The 19066-nt window shown below is 37.5% G+C and overlaps 3 protein-coding genes across 3 annotated transcripts; 2 read left to right on the top strand and 1 right to left on the bottom strand.

Annotated features, from left to right (window-relative positions):
- Window positions 1074-8369, top strand: LOC18772788 (tRNA (cytosine(34)-C(5))-methyltransferase). Its single transcript, XM_007208299.2, has 15 exons — window positions 1074-1340; window positions 1452-1540; window positions 1696-1762; window positions 1885-2000; window positions 2417-2483; window positions 2652-2700; window positions 3080-3165; window positions 3388-3653; window positions 3722-3777; window positions 4239-4324; window positions 5070-5162; window positions 5781-6114; window positions 6435-6994; window positions 7547-7781; window positions 7863-8369. Exons 1-15 carry the CDS (start codon window positions 1149-1151, stop codon window positions 8129-8131), a joined length of 2565 nt encoding a protein of 854 aa, XP_007208361.1. The 5' UTR covers window positions 1074-1148; the 3' UTR covers window positions 8132-8369.
- Window positions 9236-11395, bottom strand: LOC18774122 (ras-related protein Rab11A). The gene is made up of 2 exons (XM_007205784.2): window positions 11048-11395; window positions 9236-9856 (listed from the first exon to the last, which is right to left on the bottom strand). Exons 1-2 carry the CDS (start codon window positions 11278-11280, stop codon window positions 9412-9414), a joined length of 678 nt encoding a protein of 225 aa, XP_007205846.1. The 5' UTR covers window positions 11281-11395; the 3' UTR covers window positions 9236-9411.
- Window positions 13834-18068, top strand: LOC18772800 (ABC transporter G family member 11). Its single transcript, XM_020566684.1, has 8 exons — window positions 13834-14398; window positions 14793-14872; window positions 15577-16041; window positions 16158-16244; window positions 16367-16492; window positions 16603-16794; window positions 16892-16978; window positions 17060-18068. The coding sequence occupies exons 1-8, from the start codon at window positions 13834-13836 to the stop codon at window positions 17696-17698; spliced, it is 2241 nt and encodes a 746-aa protein (XP_020422273.1). The 3' UTR covers window positions 17699-18068.

Genomic DNA, 19066 nt, shown 5'->3' with positions numbered 1-19066 from the left:
CAATTTGTTCTGGAGAACTGGAACTGACTTTTTGCTTAAGTATGCCACCATAACCTATGTCAGAGGCATCTGTTTCAACTATTTTGAAAGAATCAACTGACGGAATACCAAGACAGGGAAGTGTCTTGACATGAGACTTAATCTGTTTAACAACTTCAGTGTGAGTAGGCGACCAAGGAGGAGGATTACTCTGCAACCTATCAAATAGGGGCTTACACTGTTTTCTTAGATTCTGATAGAAGTCAGAGATATAATTTAGAGATCCTAAAAACCTCTGAAGTTGACTCTTATCAAGAATTTGATCAGGGAACTTATCAGCAAACTGGATAACTCGATCAATTGGGGAAATTTGCGACTGACAAATATTGAAACCAAGGAAACGAATATTGGTTTGAAACAACTTGATCTTCTTGGCAGAAACAACTAAACCATTCTGTTTGACAACTTGAAGGAACTTATTCAAATGTTTCCAATGTTGTTCTAATGACTCAGAAAAGATCAGAACATCATCAATATAAACAATCGAAAACTGACTGTAAGGATTGAATATATCATTCATGATATTCTGGAATTCACTAGGAGCATTTTTCAATCCAAAGGGCATTACATTCCATTCGTAATGTCCAAAGGGAGTGACAAATGCAGTCTTATATCTATCTGACTCATCTATTTGGATTTGCCAGAAACCACTTTTCATATCAAACTTAGAATAGACAACTGCTTTTTCTAATCGATTAATGAGATCTCTTTTATTAGGTATAGGATACCTAATCCATTCTAGGACCGCATTAAGGGGCTTATAATTGATAACTAATCTGGGAACACCTCTTTCTAGTTCAGCATTTTTCTGGACATAAAAAGCAGGACATGACCAGGGGGACTTACTCTTACGAATTATTTTCTTTTGAAGCAACTCTTCAATTTCTTTCTTACTAATAGACTTTTAAACTCTTAAAAAATCTAAATTAAATACACAACTGCTCAAAAAGCCCAACTCATAAGCCCAAACCAAGATAACCTGCAACCCAAGGACCCGATTACGGTCCCCTAAAACGTAAAACCCACTGCTTAGCGAACTGAACAGCGTAGCTCTTTTCTCTTGTTTGTTCTCTGAGGCCAAGCATCAAACAGTTGAGCTACACACGCAAATGGGAGGCGGCGGCGGCAGAGGCAGAGGAGGTTCTCGCACTCAGAGACGCCACTTCCGTCAGAACAGAGAGAACGTTTGGAAGCGTCCCAAGTCTGACCCTTCCTCTGAGAACAACCCTGAAAACAATGGTGAAAATCGTGGCTGGCAGCCCTTTGCCACTCAGAATCCCGCATTCGATGAATATTACAAGGTGATATCATTTTCTATATATACGTACATATATTGGATACAGTATTTCTTTTCTTTCTTAAAAAAGTTATGCTCTTCGCTAATTTTTTGGCATGTGTGATATGGTGGGTAGGAGCAAGGGATAGTGACCCCAGAAGAGTGGGATGGATTCATTGAAGTTCTTCGAAAGCCGTTGCCTGCTGCTTTTAGAATCAATTCAAGGTAATTTAAATAACTTCTTTGCGATGTTGTTTTTGTTAGCATTTTCGTATTTTATGCGCGGCTTAATTCTATGTGAATCACATTTCTGAATTGAGTTTCTGTAGATATAGCCATTGACTGAATAATAGGTTTTGTTTTTGTCTTTAATGTTGCAGTAGCCAATTTTGTTCGGACATCCGAACCCAGTTGGAGAATGACTTTATGATATCTCTTCAAGCTGAGGTTGGTCTCTTGTAGGCTATTTTGTTACTATAATGCGGCAACAGATTGTGTTGCGTCGTTTTGTTTTTATTGTAATGCATTTATGGTTGCTTCTTGTTTATTATTTGAACTGTACTGTTCAGGTAAGTGAGGGGGGTGAACTGGTGCCTATTAGGCCATTGCCTTGGTACCCTGAGAATCTTGCTTGGCATTCCAATTTTTCTCGCATGCAGCTGAGGAAGAACCAAACACTTGAGAGGTAAATGATGCATTGTTTGAGAATACTTTGTAGTATAAGTGGTAGATATGTGCCTGGAACCAAGGTAACCTAAGACCTGTTTCTTGATGGTGCTTGTTACGGATAATAGTGGTAAAAGCCTATTTTTCGATGGGCTGGTAGTATGATGGGTTTTTTATGCCACCTGTCCTGTAGTTCTTTCAGTTTTGAGATTAATGGATGAGATTGGCTCTTGTATTCCCAAAGGAGTTCCTATATGAGTACTATTAATACGTATCTATCATAACAGTTTTTCTGGTTTCCAAGTTGATCCTCCTCCAATTGCTTGTGTGTAGACGATTTGACCAAGTTCTCCATGATGCTATCAAATCACTCAAGTTCTCCATGCTAATATTTTTATATGTCAATTCCTGGTTCTGATGGTATGAATTTCTCAGGTTTCATGAGTTCTTAAAGCTTGAAAATGAGATTGGAAACATCACAAGACAGGAGGCTGTGAGCATGGTGGGCCAATGTTATTTGTAGTCTGTTCCTTTATGGTTTACAAACTGATATTGTGCTGTAATATTTATTTATATTTTCTAGTGTTTCAGCGCATTTAGTTCACTTATCTTAATGCTCAAGTATCCAGTTAGTTTTTTTAAATTTATTTATTTACTTTTTATGATACAGGTACCTCCTCTATTCCTTGATGTACGTCCAGATCATTTTGTACTTGATAGTAAGCAACTTATATTGTTTATATTTTTTTTCCCCTTTCTAATAGTGTGCAAATTTAAAAACCTTGTTGACCAAATGATGAAACTTGGAATTAATGAGCATCAAGTGAAAATGTAATGGGTTCTGTTCTATAGTGAGTTTGTAAGCTTCTTCTTGGCATTGTAAAGTGCTGAATGAACAACGTAGTTTGGATGGGAGATACATAATTTCTTGTGGAACTTTATTTCTTGAGAGCACTCTGTTCTGTGTTGTGTAGTTTAGTTTTTGTAAGGAAATCTTTAACAGTACTCTGTTTGCTTGTGACCGCTCATTAATTATTTTGTTTTTGTTTCAAAGACTAAATCTAGTGCTTTCTAACCATTTGCTATATTTTTTCTCAGTGTGTGCTGCACCAGGTTCAAAAACATTCCAATTGCTTGAGATTATACACCGATCAACAAAACCCGGATCCCTACCTGATGGACTGGTATGCATCCTTTTAAATATATGTTGTTTTACATTTCTTACATCATATTTTATAGTCTGTTATGTGTTTTCCTCTGTCAAGTATGGATTATTATCCCACCTTTCAATCTCTTATATGATTCTCCTAGTTAGTATTTTTTTTTTCCTTGATATGACCTGGATTTTCCCTCATTTTACTACCGTCTAAGACATTGATGTCTAGTTTTATTGTCCCCTTGATTAGGTCGTAGCAAATGATCTTGACGTCCAAAGATGTAATCTACTCATCCATCAAACAAAAAGAATGTGCACAGCCAACTTGATAGTCACAAATCATGAAGCTCAGCACTTTCCTGGATGCCGTTTAAAAAAAAGTTGTTCTACTGCTTCTGAAATAGGAGCTGAAAAGGAGCCACCCATCAGCCAACTTGTCTTTGATCGTGTTTTATGTGATGTCCCTTGCAGTGGTGATGGTACCCTTCGCAAGGCTCCTGATATCTGGAGGAAATGGTAGAACTTTTATTTTCAATCACATTTTCTTTTGACAGGTTGATGATATTTGTTTTGCTTATTTACAGGCATGTTGGATTGGGCAATGGGGTCCATCCTCTACAAGTTCAGATAGCTATGCGAGGTATCTTTGATGCAAAACTTTTTCTCCGAATTTCTATATAATTTTATGGCTCTATGCTTTGTGGTTTTATTCCCATAGATACTGTCCCATGTGCATATTAGGATTTCTTTGAAACAATGAGGATATAATCTGGAAACATCAAGCATGTATAGCGCAGATGTGTTTCTTTCTGGATATTATTTCTGTTCTCCTACAAGATGGTGATGGCAGCCATACCATTTCTTAAATACATTAGTTTATATGTTTCTTGTTGATTGAATATATAAACTTTGTAATGATTAATTCTGGCATTAAACTAATGTCGTTTTGGATCAAACTTGCTCATTCTCTGCCACTCTGATTTTGAGTAAAAATACTTGGATTTATTGGTGTGGTCAATCAGTAAAAATAGGACTTTCAATGCAATACTTTTCATTTGGTGTGCATACCAAACATAGCTGAGGTTATATTGTTTGTTCTAGGTTTATCTTTGCTTAAAGTTGGCGGAAGAATGGTTTACTCTACCTGCTCCATGAATCCAGTTGAGAATGAGGCTGTGATCGCTGAGGTAACATGTTTGGTTATTTTTCTACACAAAAAGATGTAGGATCTGTGGAATTAACATTTTGGTAAATAGTAATTCTCTGTGCAGTTGCGTGGTCTTTCATAAATTAAATTGTATAGTGTTAATTTATTTTCATTTTGTGATCGCTTGAAAGTCTGGCTTTGTAGTTCTTCTCCATTATTATATAGATGTTGTTTTGTATAATATTTGCATCATGCCATTGTTGTTATAAAAGTTTGTATCGATATAGCTACATTGCTCGAAACAAAATATTTAACTTGGGGATGGTTCGTTCAAAGATTGTAAATTGTAAGCAACAACAGCTTGATTTATCCTTACATATGAAGAGAGCTTGTAGGCCATGATAGATAACTATTGGATGTTAACCATACAATTATTATTTCTTTTGGTTCTCTTCACTCATCATTGTTCACCTTTTGCCAACTGTTCAGTGGGTTGGAGCATGTGTTGTTCTACACATGATTAATTGATTTTCTAAATTATTTCTGATTTATCTATGTAGACATATATTATTTCTGATTTATGTTTTAGCCCTTTAATATATGTATGTTTTGTATGTGAAAAAGTTCCTTTGTTGCAGAGTCACATCATTTTTTTGTTGTGCTTCATATTTCTTTTGTTTGGATGACTTTTCTTATTTGGAGAAAGTGTTCCTTTTTCTAGTCCTGTGACTTTGCATGGGTTGTGGTCTTTTGACCCTATTTGACCATGTCTCAATTTTTTGCAGATTTTGCGGAAATGTGATGGGTCTGTTGAGCTTGTTGATGTCTCTAGTGAGCTTCCTCAACTTGTTCGGCGGCCAGGTCTTAAAAAGTGGAAGGTTAGTTGTTAGTTTTACCTTTGTCTGCTAGTGCTTACTGTTAAAAGTTTGATGTGCAAAACATATTATTGAATACAACTGTTCCCCTGGTTTGTGTAGTGTGCTCAATTACCAAATAGGATGGATTCCGATTTCATTTGTAGTGCTTTTATTACATTGTTGCTCTATAAAAATTTAATCTAAGCGTTGTGTGTTTCATATAGCACCATCGTCAATGTAATAAGGTATCTTTGCTATAAATAATTTGTTTTTACCTGTCTAAACAAGAGAGAGGAGAAGATCTCATATAGATATCCATTATTTCTCCTGCTAAAACCTGCATGGGTTAAGAAATTGTTTTGAATCTATGCATCACATCAATGTTAGGTGAAACCATTTTATACTACCTGGCTGCTTGATTGTGTATAAGTCGGTTCTACATTTTGATTTTTGCTTGTCTCGAATGCATCAAATTTAAATATATAGCTATCTCATAGCATGGAAAGCTAATTCTATAAAGATAGTGGTCTAAATTATTGTTCAAACATCACCTACTGAGTTGCATGCAGGTGCATCAGTTACAGCTTTAGAGTTTTCTGTTCAGTGTATAAATCAATATTCAATCACTTGGCAATGCAGGTACGTGACAAGGGTAGGTGGTTAGTTTCCCACAAAAATGTCAGCAAATATCGCAAATCTGTCATTGTTCCCAGCATGTTTCCTTCTGGAAGAAGGTTTACAGAACCAACGGACCATAATGGTAGTATGGAAGTGGAAGAAAAGCATGAGAATGGTGGAAATGGAAATGTTGAAGATGCATTGGAGTCAAGTGATGATCCTGCAACTCTAGCCAATGAACAAGATGAGGAAGTTTCTGATTTTCCACTAGAACGCTGCATGAGGATAGTGCCGCATGATCAAAATGGTGGAGCTTTCTTCATTGCTGTCTTCCACAAACGCTCTGATTTGCCAGGTGAGTTCAAGTATCTACCTAGTGATATTGGATCTTTCTTAAGAATTGAAGTGCTTTGAGATAGTGTACCTGTGCTAAAATGTTGGCTCTTATAATTATTATTATTTTCTTCTTTGGTATGAATCCATTGTTTCCATCATATAGAGGAAACTTGTCTCTGTTTTGTGTCATTTGCAATATGTGAGGCCTGTACTTTGTTTAGGATCTGAAGCAAGTCTTGTGCTGCCATGTTCTGCTTTGGCTTTCCTCATAAGAGAATTCCAGTTTATTGCATTTTTTATTATTTTTAATATAGTTCCTCTTTCCCTTTTATTGAGCAGCCAATCAGGGAAAACCTAATAGTCTGGAAGGGGAATTGGGCCCTAGGAATGATGAGCCACAGGTACAATTACAAAATCAGAGTACTGAAGATACAAATGGGATTGTGGCTAGTTTGGCAGATGGTACAGATGAGACATTTTCTGAAGCAGCTTCGGAGGCAGAGTTGATAAAGGATGAACTAGATGGGGATTCTTTGGAACTTGATCCATCCGTTACATGTGAAGAAAATGTAAATGTATTGGAGGAAGCCCAAGCGCCTAGTGATAAGGAAATTGATCCCAAGAAAGCTGGAGGAAAGAGGAAGTTGCAGACTCAAGGCAAGTGGAGAGGTGTTGACCCTGTTGTTTTCTTTAAAGATGAAGCCACCATCAATAGCATAAAGACATTCTATGGCATTGATGAATCATTTCCCTTTAATGGCCACCTTGTCACAAGAAACAGTGATGCTAATCATGTGAAGAGAATTTACTACGTCTCAAAGTCAGTCAAAGATGTTCTTGAACTGAATTTCTCTGTTGGACAGCAACTTAAGATAACCTCCATTGGGCTAAAGATGTTTGTAAGTATTTCACAGATAAATTTGATTTATATTTCTTTTAAAATAATGTTGCTCCGAATTTATAGGGACATAGGCAAAGAAAGTTGTGCAAAACTTTCGTGCCTATAGATAAGTTGATCACTTGCTAATATCGTAGTGTGTAAAATTAAGATAATGAGCAACAGAACTGTTTACAGGGTTATCCTTCTTGCTTAGCTTCCCTTGTGGAGTGTAAGAGCTACTGCAAAATAACCAAAGGAATATCTGTAAGGCAAAAGAAAAGAAGAAATATAATACAAAGGAGAACACCCATGATGGAATGCTCCTAAATGAGAAACTAAAGCATATGAGATATATTAGAAGGAATATATTTAAGTGCAGTTATTTTGAACCTTATTATATTGTGAGTGCTGGATTCCGAATTTGTAGTTATATTTATAAGTTCATCCTATGTTCCTCGTGCTCTAAGCTAAAGATTCTGGTACAGCCCTTGATTGTTGAACAAAATATTAGACAATCTGGTGACCAATATTCGGAAGCAATTTCTCCCTAATTTATTCTTGTTCTCAACAGGAACGACAAACTGCAAGAGAAGGAAATTTGGCTCCTTGTTCATTTCGGATATCCTCAGAAGGATTGCCACTTATTCTTCCATACATCACCAAACAGATTGTACATGCATCCCCAGTGGACTTTAAGCATCTTCTTCAATATAAAAGTATCAAGTTTGCAGATTTTGTTGATGCTGAGCTCGGTCAGAAAGCATCAGGCTTAATGTCAGGATGCTGTGTAATAGTTTTGAGGAAAGGTACTAGCAGCATGTGGTCAAGGACAACTAGTGCATATTCATGTGTATAATTTTTAACCTAAGTAAATTTTACATCTGCAGATGGCAAAGCCTTGTCGGATTCCATTGAAGTAGATGAGTCAACAATAGCCATTGGATGCTGGAAAGGTAAGTCCAGTTTGTCTGTGATGGTCACTGCAATTGACTGCCAAGAACTGCTAGAAAGGCTTTTGATGCGCATGGAAACCGAGAAGGGATCTGTGGAGAAGAAAGACAAAGCCTCTAATGCCAAGGAGGGTGAGGAACAGGACGTAAAGGATATGGACAAGAATGGTGACGAGGAAAGTATCACACTGGAAACTGAGGGTTAAGCGACAACTTCTGGGCTTCCAGATTTCCATTGTTGTACTCTAATTTCATAATTTAATACAGGTGTTGTAATTGATATGCCATGACTTCATTTTTTCTTTAATATTTCTACAAAATTGGATTTCTTATTTTAGCATGGAAGACATCTTTGTATTTTGCCTCATCAAGTTGTTGCATAATCTTGAGAACAGAGCAATTTTGATCTAGCATATTAATCATCTTTAGTTGTGTTCTTAATCATCATTGCTGGTTGGAATCATGTTCGTATAGTGTAACCAATGATATTTGCGTTTGGCGTGTAATCATGCTGCCCAGAAATTGCTACAAGAACTGTTATTCCTTGTGAATGGATTCCTCCCTGCGTCATTGGATGGGAAACAAGAGAAGTGTTAGTGTTAGTCGAGCGCCCGATGCAATCTCAGATGTCGCTGAGAGGCTCGCTGATGTAGGATACTCACAATCATCAAGGTTGCGAGGGTTGAGATGCGATTGACGCTACAGTCTTCCTCTTAACAGTCACTAGCATTTTATATGTAATTATCACTTACGTATCTTTCCATATGTTGTCCTTTCCAAAAGAAAACACTAAACTCTGCTCCTGCTTGTAGAACAGGTTAACCAATTCTCTCCACAAATATGTATATATATTCAAGTAACTCACAAAATTCAAATAAGTTTTCTTTATTTCTTTTTCATTTTTCTTGTTTTGGACATTCATAACTCCAAAAATGTTTTTAATTAATGAAAATATTAAGAAATGAAACCATTCAGTAAATGAGGATAATATTAAACAAATCACACCCACGTGAAGAAATTATACAATAGTATTGTAGCACGGCCATGTGGGAGACTATGAGAAAGCTAATTGACAGACGTAAAGCACCTGTCAAAAGGACTTGTTTTAATAAATTAAACCGTGGCCATCCAACGATCATTGTGTAAGAATCGGGAGAGGGAAGAAGATTGTTCTTGTGACTTTTCTGCTTCAGGTTAGAGTTTCTCCTTTCTATTTGGTGTCTTCTTGATGACATCAAAGGATAGATGCATCTTACACAGTTATGAGTAGGGTTTGAGTAAAAACCATTCATGCTTAAAAGAACAGATCATAAAGAGGCAAACCCAAATCAGCTTCATTTCAAACAAGCAATTAATCAGCTCATACAAACTAAACTAAAGCAATGTAAAAAATATACAAAGGAAATATATCACACCCCTCAAAATTTGCTAGTATTAAGAATGTAGAAGAAAGCATCCGTGTTTAGAAATCAACGGTCCAATGAAATCACGATGTACAGCACACCTTGCTCTTAGCTGGGATTTCTTGTGCAGGGCCTGGGATGACGATCTTCTTACCAGACAGAGATGCAGGGTTGCCATTAGCTTGATTTTCACTGGCGGCCAAGCTCTTCTTGTTAACAATGTTGAATATCTCTGTCAACACAGTCAAGAAAGCAGACTCCACGTTTGTTGATTCCAGTGCTGAGGTCTCCAAGAAAAAAAGTCCTTCCTTTTGAGCAAACTCTTTGGCATCTTCAGTGGGGATCACACGCTGGTTCTCAAGATCACTTTTGTTGCCTATCAGAATGATGACAATGTTCTTGTCGGCGTGGCTACGCAGCTCTTCCAACCAACGGGGTATGTGATCAAAGCTCTGGCGTTTGGTTATATCATAGACGAGCATTGCCCCAACAGCGCCCCTGTAGTATGCACTTGTAACTGCTCTATATCTGCTCAAAACAGCAAAAGAGAAGTAGAATAATCAGTTGCCAATACACCATTTGAGAAAGTTAACAGGAGTCAGGTGGGAAGATTATTCCATAGCGTGAAAGTAAATAAGTGACAGCAAAGAGTGAAGGCTTCTAACCCCAACTAATTTACATTCCAACCAATAATAATTTCTTTTCAAATGTTGTACTTTGTTTAGTTACATTGAAATCTTTGTTTATGCAAAAGGGAGCAAAAGCTGAGCCTCATATGATTGTGTGAACATATAGCCCGACTTGGGTCATGAATGCTCCTTTAATTGGCTTCACAGTTCATCCAGTGATGAAAGAAGTCGTAGAATCCAACACTCCAACTATCTAACTTATGCGATAATAGCTCATAAAGATAGCATAAGACTGAGAAGCACATATCATCTGATACTAAACAAAGATAACACTAAATTTATCCAAAACCGTTCATCCTATAAAAGACAACAATCTCACCCATGTAAACATCCATTCCCAACCCCGAAATAGATCAACTCAAAATCTGGCACATCATTTTAAAAAGGGTAACAATTCTTACCATGCTGTATCATCCATGACAACATCCAAGATTGCAAGGCGGCCAAAAGGGCACCAAAAGTAGGATATGGATACAACACAATTTCATATCTTTGAAAAGCATATTGCTAGTGGCCGGTATTTACAACTAAGCAATGCATGGATCACATAAAGAAGGGTATCCAATTTCATTCTATGCATTTAAAAAGCATTTAAAGTATCTAATCATTTGACTGGAGTGCATTTATGAGATAAAAAAACATGGATCTATATTCTTAGGTAATAAGAAAATGTAATACAACATCACAAAGTACTAATCTTACTCCTACTTTTCCTTCCCTTTTTCCCCGGTTTAATAATCTCAATCAGTTCAATTCTAGCATACAGATGAAACATTTTATCAGCAATCCACTTAAACCAATATCAGCATCACAGAATGTAATCCACTTTATACTTCAAAAGAAAATTAACCCAGAAATTTTTTTTTACACAAAGCAACACCTAAAAAGTTATACTATAACTGAAAAGCCCATCAAGTACACTAGAGCTGCTGCAAACTTTCAAAATCCAAAAACCCATGTAGCAGATTGAAGAAAAGGGCTGTAAGCTACAGAAAACAGAAAGAAAGAGAGAGGAGAGAGAAAGAGAGACCGTTCTTGGCCAGCAGTGTCCCAGATCTGAGCTTTAACACTCTTGTGCTCGATGATAAGGGTCCTGGTCTGAAACTCAACGCCGATGGTGGCCTTAGAATCCAAGCTAAACTCGTTTCTAGCAAACCTGGCCAGAATCTGAGACTTGCCCACTGCAGAGTCCCCTATCAGCACCACCTTGAACACATAGTCTATCTTCTGGTTCGAGTCTCCATATCCTCCTCCACTCGCCATTTTCCTCCCAACCCAGTAAAGTAAAAAACAATCCCAGATCGCTACTTCTGCTATTAAAACCCCAAAAAGGCCTCAAATTTATTGAGCTTCCCAAAAGACGAGGACTTTTCCTTTGCTGCTGCTTGCAATTATGTTAGAGTCTAAATGCGGTCACCCCCATTGCCTTGCCTGTGAGCTCCCCAACCAGAGCGTGACACGCTTGTGGGGATGGATGCGTCGGGTACAAAGTGGTGACGTGGAGCTCTGGGATTGGTTGGGCTAGTGGTGGGCTCGGGGAAGAAGGAACAGTGTGAAACAGGGTATTTGTTGTCCATAATTGATGTGCGCGGTGTCAGACAGCGTATGTCTCGGGTGAGTTGTCTGTTTTGGCTGGTTGACGGTCACGCCGAAGCCCTCCTTTCTTCGGAAACTTAAAACGACTTGTCGCTTCGTCCAGACATTCGAACCACAAAAAAAAAAAAAGGATAATGGGTTTTCTTATCTGGGCTTGGGCCTGCACTCTGTCCAAAATACAAGCTGAAATTCCTTTTCTGACCCAACAAAGGACTAAATTTTGTTTCCGAACTTTAACCCACAAGGGGTTTAGGGTGTGTGCCGAGGGATTCAATCCAATCGTCCAAGAATAACATTTTTATTGATCGGATAGCAGTGCTTTTCATTGTGAACCTTTTGAGTGTTTTTAATTGTTAACCTCTCCTTCTATATTATAATCTCTAATAACTTCAAGAAATTAATTCATATTAAATGAATTGTGTCAAATTCTTCTAAGTTGTGGTTCGTGTTTACGTTAGTTTTGCATTTTTGAAATTGTCAAATCTTCAAGGAGTTGAAGCCCCAATTTTTTTATTTATAAAACTTCATATCCCTTTCCTTGCTTTAAATAGACAACTTTTTATTTTTCTCCTACCAATGGTTTGGGAGTTGCTAATAGATTAAAGACTAATCATATAACATGCATAGTAACATTGAATGTGGAGTCCTTTTATCCTTAAATGTTCAAACAGTGATCCTTAACATATAAATGACATTTCCATCCAACATTTTGGGAAACATAGTACATTTGACAATTGTTTCTATAAATGCACACCATTTCTTCTATACCTTTTGGTTGACCCAAAAAAACAAGACTTTTTTTTGTTCATGGTTGCTAGCGATAATTGTTCCTATATATCACAAAAATGACAAAGTTTTTAATTGTTTATATTTTTTTTTTCTACAAACGATAATCCAAATTACTCTAATTTACGAGAAAATGGATTTGAACTTGGATGCAAAAGGACGGACTATCTGGTATAAACAACGTATCTAACTCACGTGTGCTAATTGTTAACACTTATTATTGATTCACATGCAGACAAATTTCTTCCTCGTTAAGACCAAACCCAAACCCAAATGAAAAAGTTATTTGCTATTTCCAGCCACGTTCTTGTTTAAAAAGTTCCCATTTGACAAAAAAAAGAATATCAGCCTCCATTTATACATAGGTGCCAAAAGAACTAATTGCAATGGTCGCAAGTTTTGTGGCATGCTTTGATTGAAACGCGCGTTCAACCCACCTTATTATAATAAAACAAACCAACTTATTATGAGCAAAGGTATTTCATCAATCCACACGATTTGCAATGATTACTTCAAAACTCTGCTTTGGACCTCTTTCGGATCGGCCTGCCAGGAGATGATCCTTCTTGTAACTTTTCTTGGAAAAGAAGAAGTTTTACCATGTGGTTTTGTATGATGCATTGGATTAATTAAGCTCTTATTGAATCACCAGGCGGCTACAATTGAATACTAACCCCCTTTATTAGTTTGTGTTAGTATTAATCAGATACTTTCTAAGGGTTAACTGTCAATATAAAGAAAAATACTATCGAGATAAGAGTTTGTAACTTAAGTAGTTAATAGCAGTTATCATACGCATGAGCTCGTTAGGTCGTATTTTAGTCAAATAGCTTAATTCAATAGAATGAAATAGCTAGTTGGAGGAGGAGAACATATGGAAATGACCATAAACAGACACTCAAACAGTAGCTCTTGTGTAAGTACAGTTCATGCAATGAAGACGCACATTTATAAGGAGGGTGGATATATAGATAGCAATCTACCTCCGTACCTGAAATGGGAAGGACAGATACGACAATAATATTTTTGGATGGGGAGTTGGCAGGCTCGCCAATATTCACCAAAGCAATGGAATTAACAGAGGACAAAACTAAATTAATACGTTCAAATCATCAAAAGTCCAAGCAAGCAACCAAAGATTATGTATGAACGTAGAACGCGCTTTTGTCTTTGATGACAGGACTTAGATTTGCAATAAACCATGTGGTTTTATTTATTCTTTATTAACTGCACAAATAAACAAAACAAGTTTATTTTTCTTGCTAAGGAAAATATAAAAGAAGAAAATGCGTTGGTCCCACGGCGGCAAGCTGCAGGCTGCAGCTGATCATAGCTCACAACTTGCCATGCATTTGGAAATACTTTAAATACCAAGAAACTGAGAAGTTAAGAGTTGAAGTTGGCCTTTTTCAAATTTACTTGAAACCACTTGGCATGGAGTTGAGTTCTTCAACTAATGTCCCAAGATGGACACCAAGTCCAAGCCCAACAAGATCATTGTTGGCATCAGCTGTGGAAGGCCCCAGCTCCAAGGAAAGTCATGTTCTTGATGATGATCATGCAGAGATGAAGAGGCAAAGCAGCACAGCTTCTGCAGAAGATGGGATTTCCTTGTCCTGCTCTAGCATGGACAGAATTTTCCCATTTAGCGTTGTGTTTAAAACTGGAGCTGCTCCAAACTCTTGTTTAGATATTCATGAAGCCCCATCTCTGAGATTGGAATCTGCGGTGGAGAAGTCAGTAGGGATTGATCAAACGGTTGCGAAGCCAGGCTATGTAGAGGATCAAAGTTATGTTGTTGGTGATGATATTGAAATTGGGTTGAGAAAGAAGGGTATTTGCTTGACATGGAAGGACCTGTGGGTTGGTGTATCTGATGGGAAAAATGGGAAGAGAATGATTTTGCAGGAGCTTACAGGGTTTGCTCAACCTGGTGAGATGTTGGCTATCATGGGTCCTTCTGGCTCTGGCAAATCCACCCTTTTGGATGCTTTGGCAGGTAGCTCCCAATTTCTAATTTATTTTCTTATATTGTAAGTATTTTTTTGGAGTGCTTTTGAAATGGCTAAAAATGCTTTCTAACAATCAAAAAGGGATCGTATAAGCATTTTCTGGAGAAGCATCTGTTATGTGCTTATTCATGAAGTAATCCCAAGTGCTTTTCCATGAAGCACCCGGATTTTTTATAAAAATTTCAACATTTTTATAATAAAAGCGGTTTTGCTAGAAGCACTTATGATCATGAGTGCTTTCTAAATAAGCAGTCCTAAACAAATCTTCTCTTTGTTGACCTTTTTGTTAATTTGAATTATTTGATAAAGTCAGCTTGCCAGCTATGAAGTTTTCTTTATTCCATAAAAAAAATACTGCTGAAAAACATTTGAATATTGCAGGCAGGCTAAGTTCAGACACACAGCAGACAGGGGAGATTTTAATCAATGGCCGAAGAGAAACACTTGCTTTTGGAACTTCGGTAAGAATAGTGAAGGAAGGAACACATTATATATGCATATCTAATCACATACAATCCACTGTAATGAACCAAACCTTCACACCATAATGTGAAATCCTCTTGATTGCCATCTGAACCTTCCGATTGCCCGAAATCTGGTTTATATACAATACTTTCTCAATTTCATATCGAAGTGTTCCATGAACCCGTTTGGTTCATGGAATGAATTTGAGGGAATTTTCCCCATGTCATTCCCCAAGGAATGAGAAATAAAGATTCTTTTCCACGTTTGGTAATGCTGGAAAAGTAACCGGGAAATATCACTTTATTTCCTTTCCCATGTTTGTTTTGAGTAGGAATGGAAAACAAAGTTTGTATAAATTTTCAATTATATATACCCATATTAAATCAAATCAAAAAGAATGCATTTAATGATATATCGTAATTCTAAATTGTTATTGGGGATAAAATGGTCATAAAAAATATGTATTTAATGTTAGCTCATTTTCCCAAACTTTCCCATGAGGAGGAAAAACAAAACCCAAGTTGGGAGGATGGTTTCACTTTCCCCCTTACTTTCCCATGAGCCAGGCAACGATTTCCCATACCTCGACTTAACAAACATGGGAAAACAATTGATTTCCCATTCTCAAGTCTCCTTTCCCATGAACCAAACGGGCCGAAAGATCAATAATAATCGCTGCGTTTGATTTATCGATATGCAGGCATACGTGACTCAAGACGACACTCTAATGACTACATTAACAGTCAGGGAAGCTGTATATTACTCAGCACAACTCCAACTGCCTGACTCCATGTCCAAAGTAGAAAAGAAGGAAAGAGCAGAGATGACAATAAGGGAGATGGGCTTGCAAGACTCCATGGACACAAGGATTGGCGGTTGGAGTGTAAAAGGCCTCAGTGGTGGACAGAAAAGAAGAGTTAGCATTTGCATTGAAATCTTGACTCGCCCCAAGCTTCTCTTCCTTGATGAGCCTACAAGTGGGCTAGACAGTGCAGCATCTTACCATGTCATGAACCGCATTGTTAAGCTAGCGCACCGGGATGGAAGGACCGTTATTGCATCAATTCATCAACCTAGCAGTGAAGTCTTTGAGCTTTTCCAAAACCTTTGCCTTCTCTCCTCTGGTAGAACAGTCTACTTTGGCCCTGCTTCAATGGCAGAACAGGTATTAGCTTATTCGAAGAATGAATGTGCAACCATGAATCATTCTGACTTTCATCAGCATGAATAAGTTTACTTCTTATGAGCAATTAAATAATTGTGCCAATCTAAATGATGCAGTTTTTTGCTTCAAATGGCTTCCCTTGCCCTACTCTGAGAAACCCAGCAGATCACTACCTTAGAACCATCAACAAGGATTTCGATGTTGTAAGTCGTTTGAGAACAGTAATCCCTTCATTTTAAAAGCAATTAGCTTCATTGGATAAACTTATGATTACTCCAATAACCAAAAAATAAAAACAAAAACCTACCTTGAATATTGACGCTAGGATATCGAACAAGGGTTTGATGGCAAAACAAGCACTGAGGAAGCAATTAATATTCTCACACAATCATACAAGTCTTCAAATCATTTCCAGCAAGTTCAGAAACAAGTAGCTGAGATTTGCCAACAGGTAAATAAGCCTATGGTTTTGAATGGTTCAAATTTAAGTTTAAGCATTAGCTGATCAAACACAGAATAAGAAGAAGAAAAAACATAGCTTGAGTTTCTTCTGTTTTGTAGAAAGGTGGGGCTCTAGAGAAGGGAAGCCAGGCCAACTTCATAACCCAATGCCTGGTTCTGACAAGGAGATCTTTCGTGAACATGTATCGTGATCTAGGCTACTACTGGCTTCGCCTTGCAATTTACATTGCCTTGTGCTTATGCGTAGGGACGATCTTTTATGACATTGGCTCCACTTTTGGCTCAATACAGGTAATTAGGTGAATTATAGTGATATATTTCTCTACTGTTATCACACACATTAGCCTGTTAGTATAATCTAATAGCTTCAAAATAACTGAATTTTCAGGCTAGAGGTGCAATGCTCATGTTTGTTGGAGCATTCTTGACTTTCATGGCAATAGGCGGCTTCCCTTCTTTTGTAGAAGACATGAAGGTTAGTCAGTTTGGTTGATACATGTCCTGGTTTGTTGAGCTTTTGTGGTGATCTGACCTCTTTTCCTGTCTTACTAACCAGATCTTTGGGCGCGAAAGATTAAACGGGCACTATGGTGTTTCGGCATTTGTTGTTGGAAACACATTCTCCTCCATCCCATATTTGCTGATCATCTCTTTAATTCCTGGAGCAATAGCCTACTACATGGTTGGCCTTCAAAAGAGCTTTGAGCACTTTGCCTATTTTGCACTGCTGCTCTTTGTGAGCATGATGTTGGTTGAGAGCCTAATGATGATTGTGGCAAGCATTGTGCCAGATTTTCTCATGGGAATTATTACTGGTGCCGGAATTCAAGGAGTGATGATGTTGAATGGAGGTTTCTTCCGATTGCCGAACGATCTTCCTAAGCCTTTCTGGAGATACCCAATGTACTACATTGCATTCCACAAGTATGCAAATGAAGGATTCTATAAAAATGAGTTCGAAGGACTAACATTTCCTAATGATCAAGCGGCAAGGCCATCCACGATTACTGGCGAAGAAATATTGCGAAGTATTTGGCAAGTGCAGATGGGCTACTCCAAGTGGGTTGATCTTGCCATTTTGTTTGGGATGGTAATTGTTTATAGGCTCATGTTTCTGGGAATCATAAAGACCACGGAAAAGTTTGTACCAATTATCAAAGCTCTCTTAGTTGGTACTCCCAAGCACTCTTCTTAACAGATCACAGAGAATCAATCCTCCAAGCCTCCCTGTGAACTTTTCGGAAAGGCATGGTGGGTATAATTGAAATTTCAAACAAAATTACTCTATAGTCTATATACATGCGCTAGAAAAGATCCAAAACATAGTGATGCAGGAGAATGGGGGTGGATCAAGATAGATATTTATCATTTAATTAGTTATTTCATGATATATTTTTATTTTCTTATTTATGTAATTTTAGGACATCTTTTATTATTTATGTGTGATTTTATAATTAATGTGTTTACTTTTGGACCGAGTAGTCTTGGTGCCCAAGTCTTGTAAAGCCTATAAATATGGCTAATGTAATAGTTGTAGGGAAGTTGATGTTGATGATTAATAAAATAGTTTATTTGTGGCATGAATTTGCTATGATATATGTGAGTTTGCACTAGCCCTAGATTTCGGTACTCGTGTATGTGGTTGGTGACCTGCGTCTTGACCTCGATCTCCATCAATTGGTATCAGAGCTACGGCTCAAGATCTGCTTTCTCAGGGAGGTTTTGGGATGGAAGGTTGTATTGACAACTACAACGACATGGAGGAAATCTGGAGGATGCTATGGCAATTTACGAAATGCATCGCTCGCATCGACGCTCGAACTCAGATAGGTAAGAGTTTGACGGGGAGGGATGTGTGAACCCTTATTTGAACCGAGTAGCTCGCATCGACACTTTAAGCTGTGAGAGTCTCGACGGGTAGTACGAGTGAGATAACCCTTTTTATTGTTGCACTCCGTTGTGTGAGTCAAGTGAAGATGGGCACGTTTATTCTCATTGTGTCTTTGAAGGTATAATTGAATTGGTAATTTTGGCTCATCTTGTTATTCATCAAAGTTATTAAATTTGGATTTACCTCCAATATTTGATCCTTGCAATTGTGAAAATTGCAATGAAAATTGTTTGAGTGTGCAAAGCAATTTTGATAAGAAATTTATTGATTAGAACAATGAAAAGATGAGAATTGATAAAACTTTCAAAGATATTATTGATTATATGGACATTAATGTTTTCACTTGGAAGGTTGCCAAAAATCTGGTTGATTTTGTCAATCAGTTGAAGATTCTAGAGAGACATTTGCATTGTTAGAGGGAGTAAGAAGAAGCCAAGAATAATGAAATTGTAGGGGACTTTTTCTTCCGGCAGCTGTAAATGGGCTGGGCTGCCGTAAAGGGCAGGCTGATGAAATTGTCCCCTTTGTCTGAGTTCGAAAATTAAGCCCAAAAAATACTTCGAAATGGCAGCAGAGCCTTAGGAAGTATTTTGGTTACCTTCACCAACCAAAACAATAGCAACTTACAGGTAATTTTTGCATGCTTACAGATATACCTTTAAGCTTAGCATG

This window comes from Prunus persica, chromosome G6 (assembly GCF_000346465.2).
Source record: "Prunus persica cultivar Lovell chromosome G6, Prunus_persica_NCBIv2, whole genome shotgun sequence".
NCBI lineage: Eukaryota > Viridiplantae > Streptophyta > Magnoliopsida > Rosales > Rosaceae > Prunus > Prunus persica.
This window is presented reverse-complemented; position numbering and strand designations above follow the sequence as displayed.

Bases quoted from the DNA above. Each gene is read 5' to 3' on its own strand.
- LOC18772788 (XM_007208299.2), top strand. From the start codon at position 1,149: ATGGGAGGCGGCGGCGGCAGAGGCAGAGGAGGTTCTCGCACTCAGAGA. The intron at 3,166-3,387 runs GTATGCATCCTT...CCCCTTGATTAG, and splicing joins GATCCCTACCTGATGGACTG to GTCGTAGCAAATGATCTTGA. The intron at 6,115-6,434 runs GTGAGTTCAAGT...TTTATTGAGCAG, and splicing joins CAAACGCTCTGATTTGCCAG to CCAATCAGGGAAAACCTAAT.
- LOC18774122 (XM_007205784.2), bottom strand. From the start codon at position 11,280: ATGGCGAGTGGAGGAGGATATGGAGACTCGAACCAGAAGATAGACTAT. The intron at 9,857-11,047 runs GTCTCTCTTTCT...TGTTTTGAGCAG, and splicing joins GACACTGCTGGCCAAGAACG to ATATAGAGCAGTTACAAGTG.
- LOC18772800 (XM_020566684.1), top strand. From the start codon at position 13,834: ATGGAGTTGAGTTCTTCAACTAATGTCCCAAGATGGACACCAAGTCCA. The intron at 16,493-16,602 runs GTAAATAAGCCT...TCTGTTTTGTAG, and splicing joins TAGCTGAGATTTGCCAACAG to AAAGGTGGGGCTCTAGAGAA. The intron at 16,979-17,059 runs GTTAGTCAGTTT...CTTACTAACCAG, and splicing joins CTTTTGTAGAAGACATGAAG to ATCTTTGGGCGCGAAAGATT.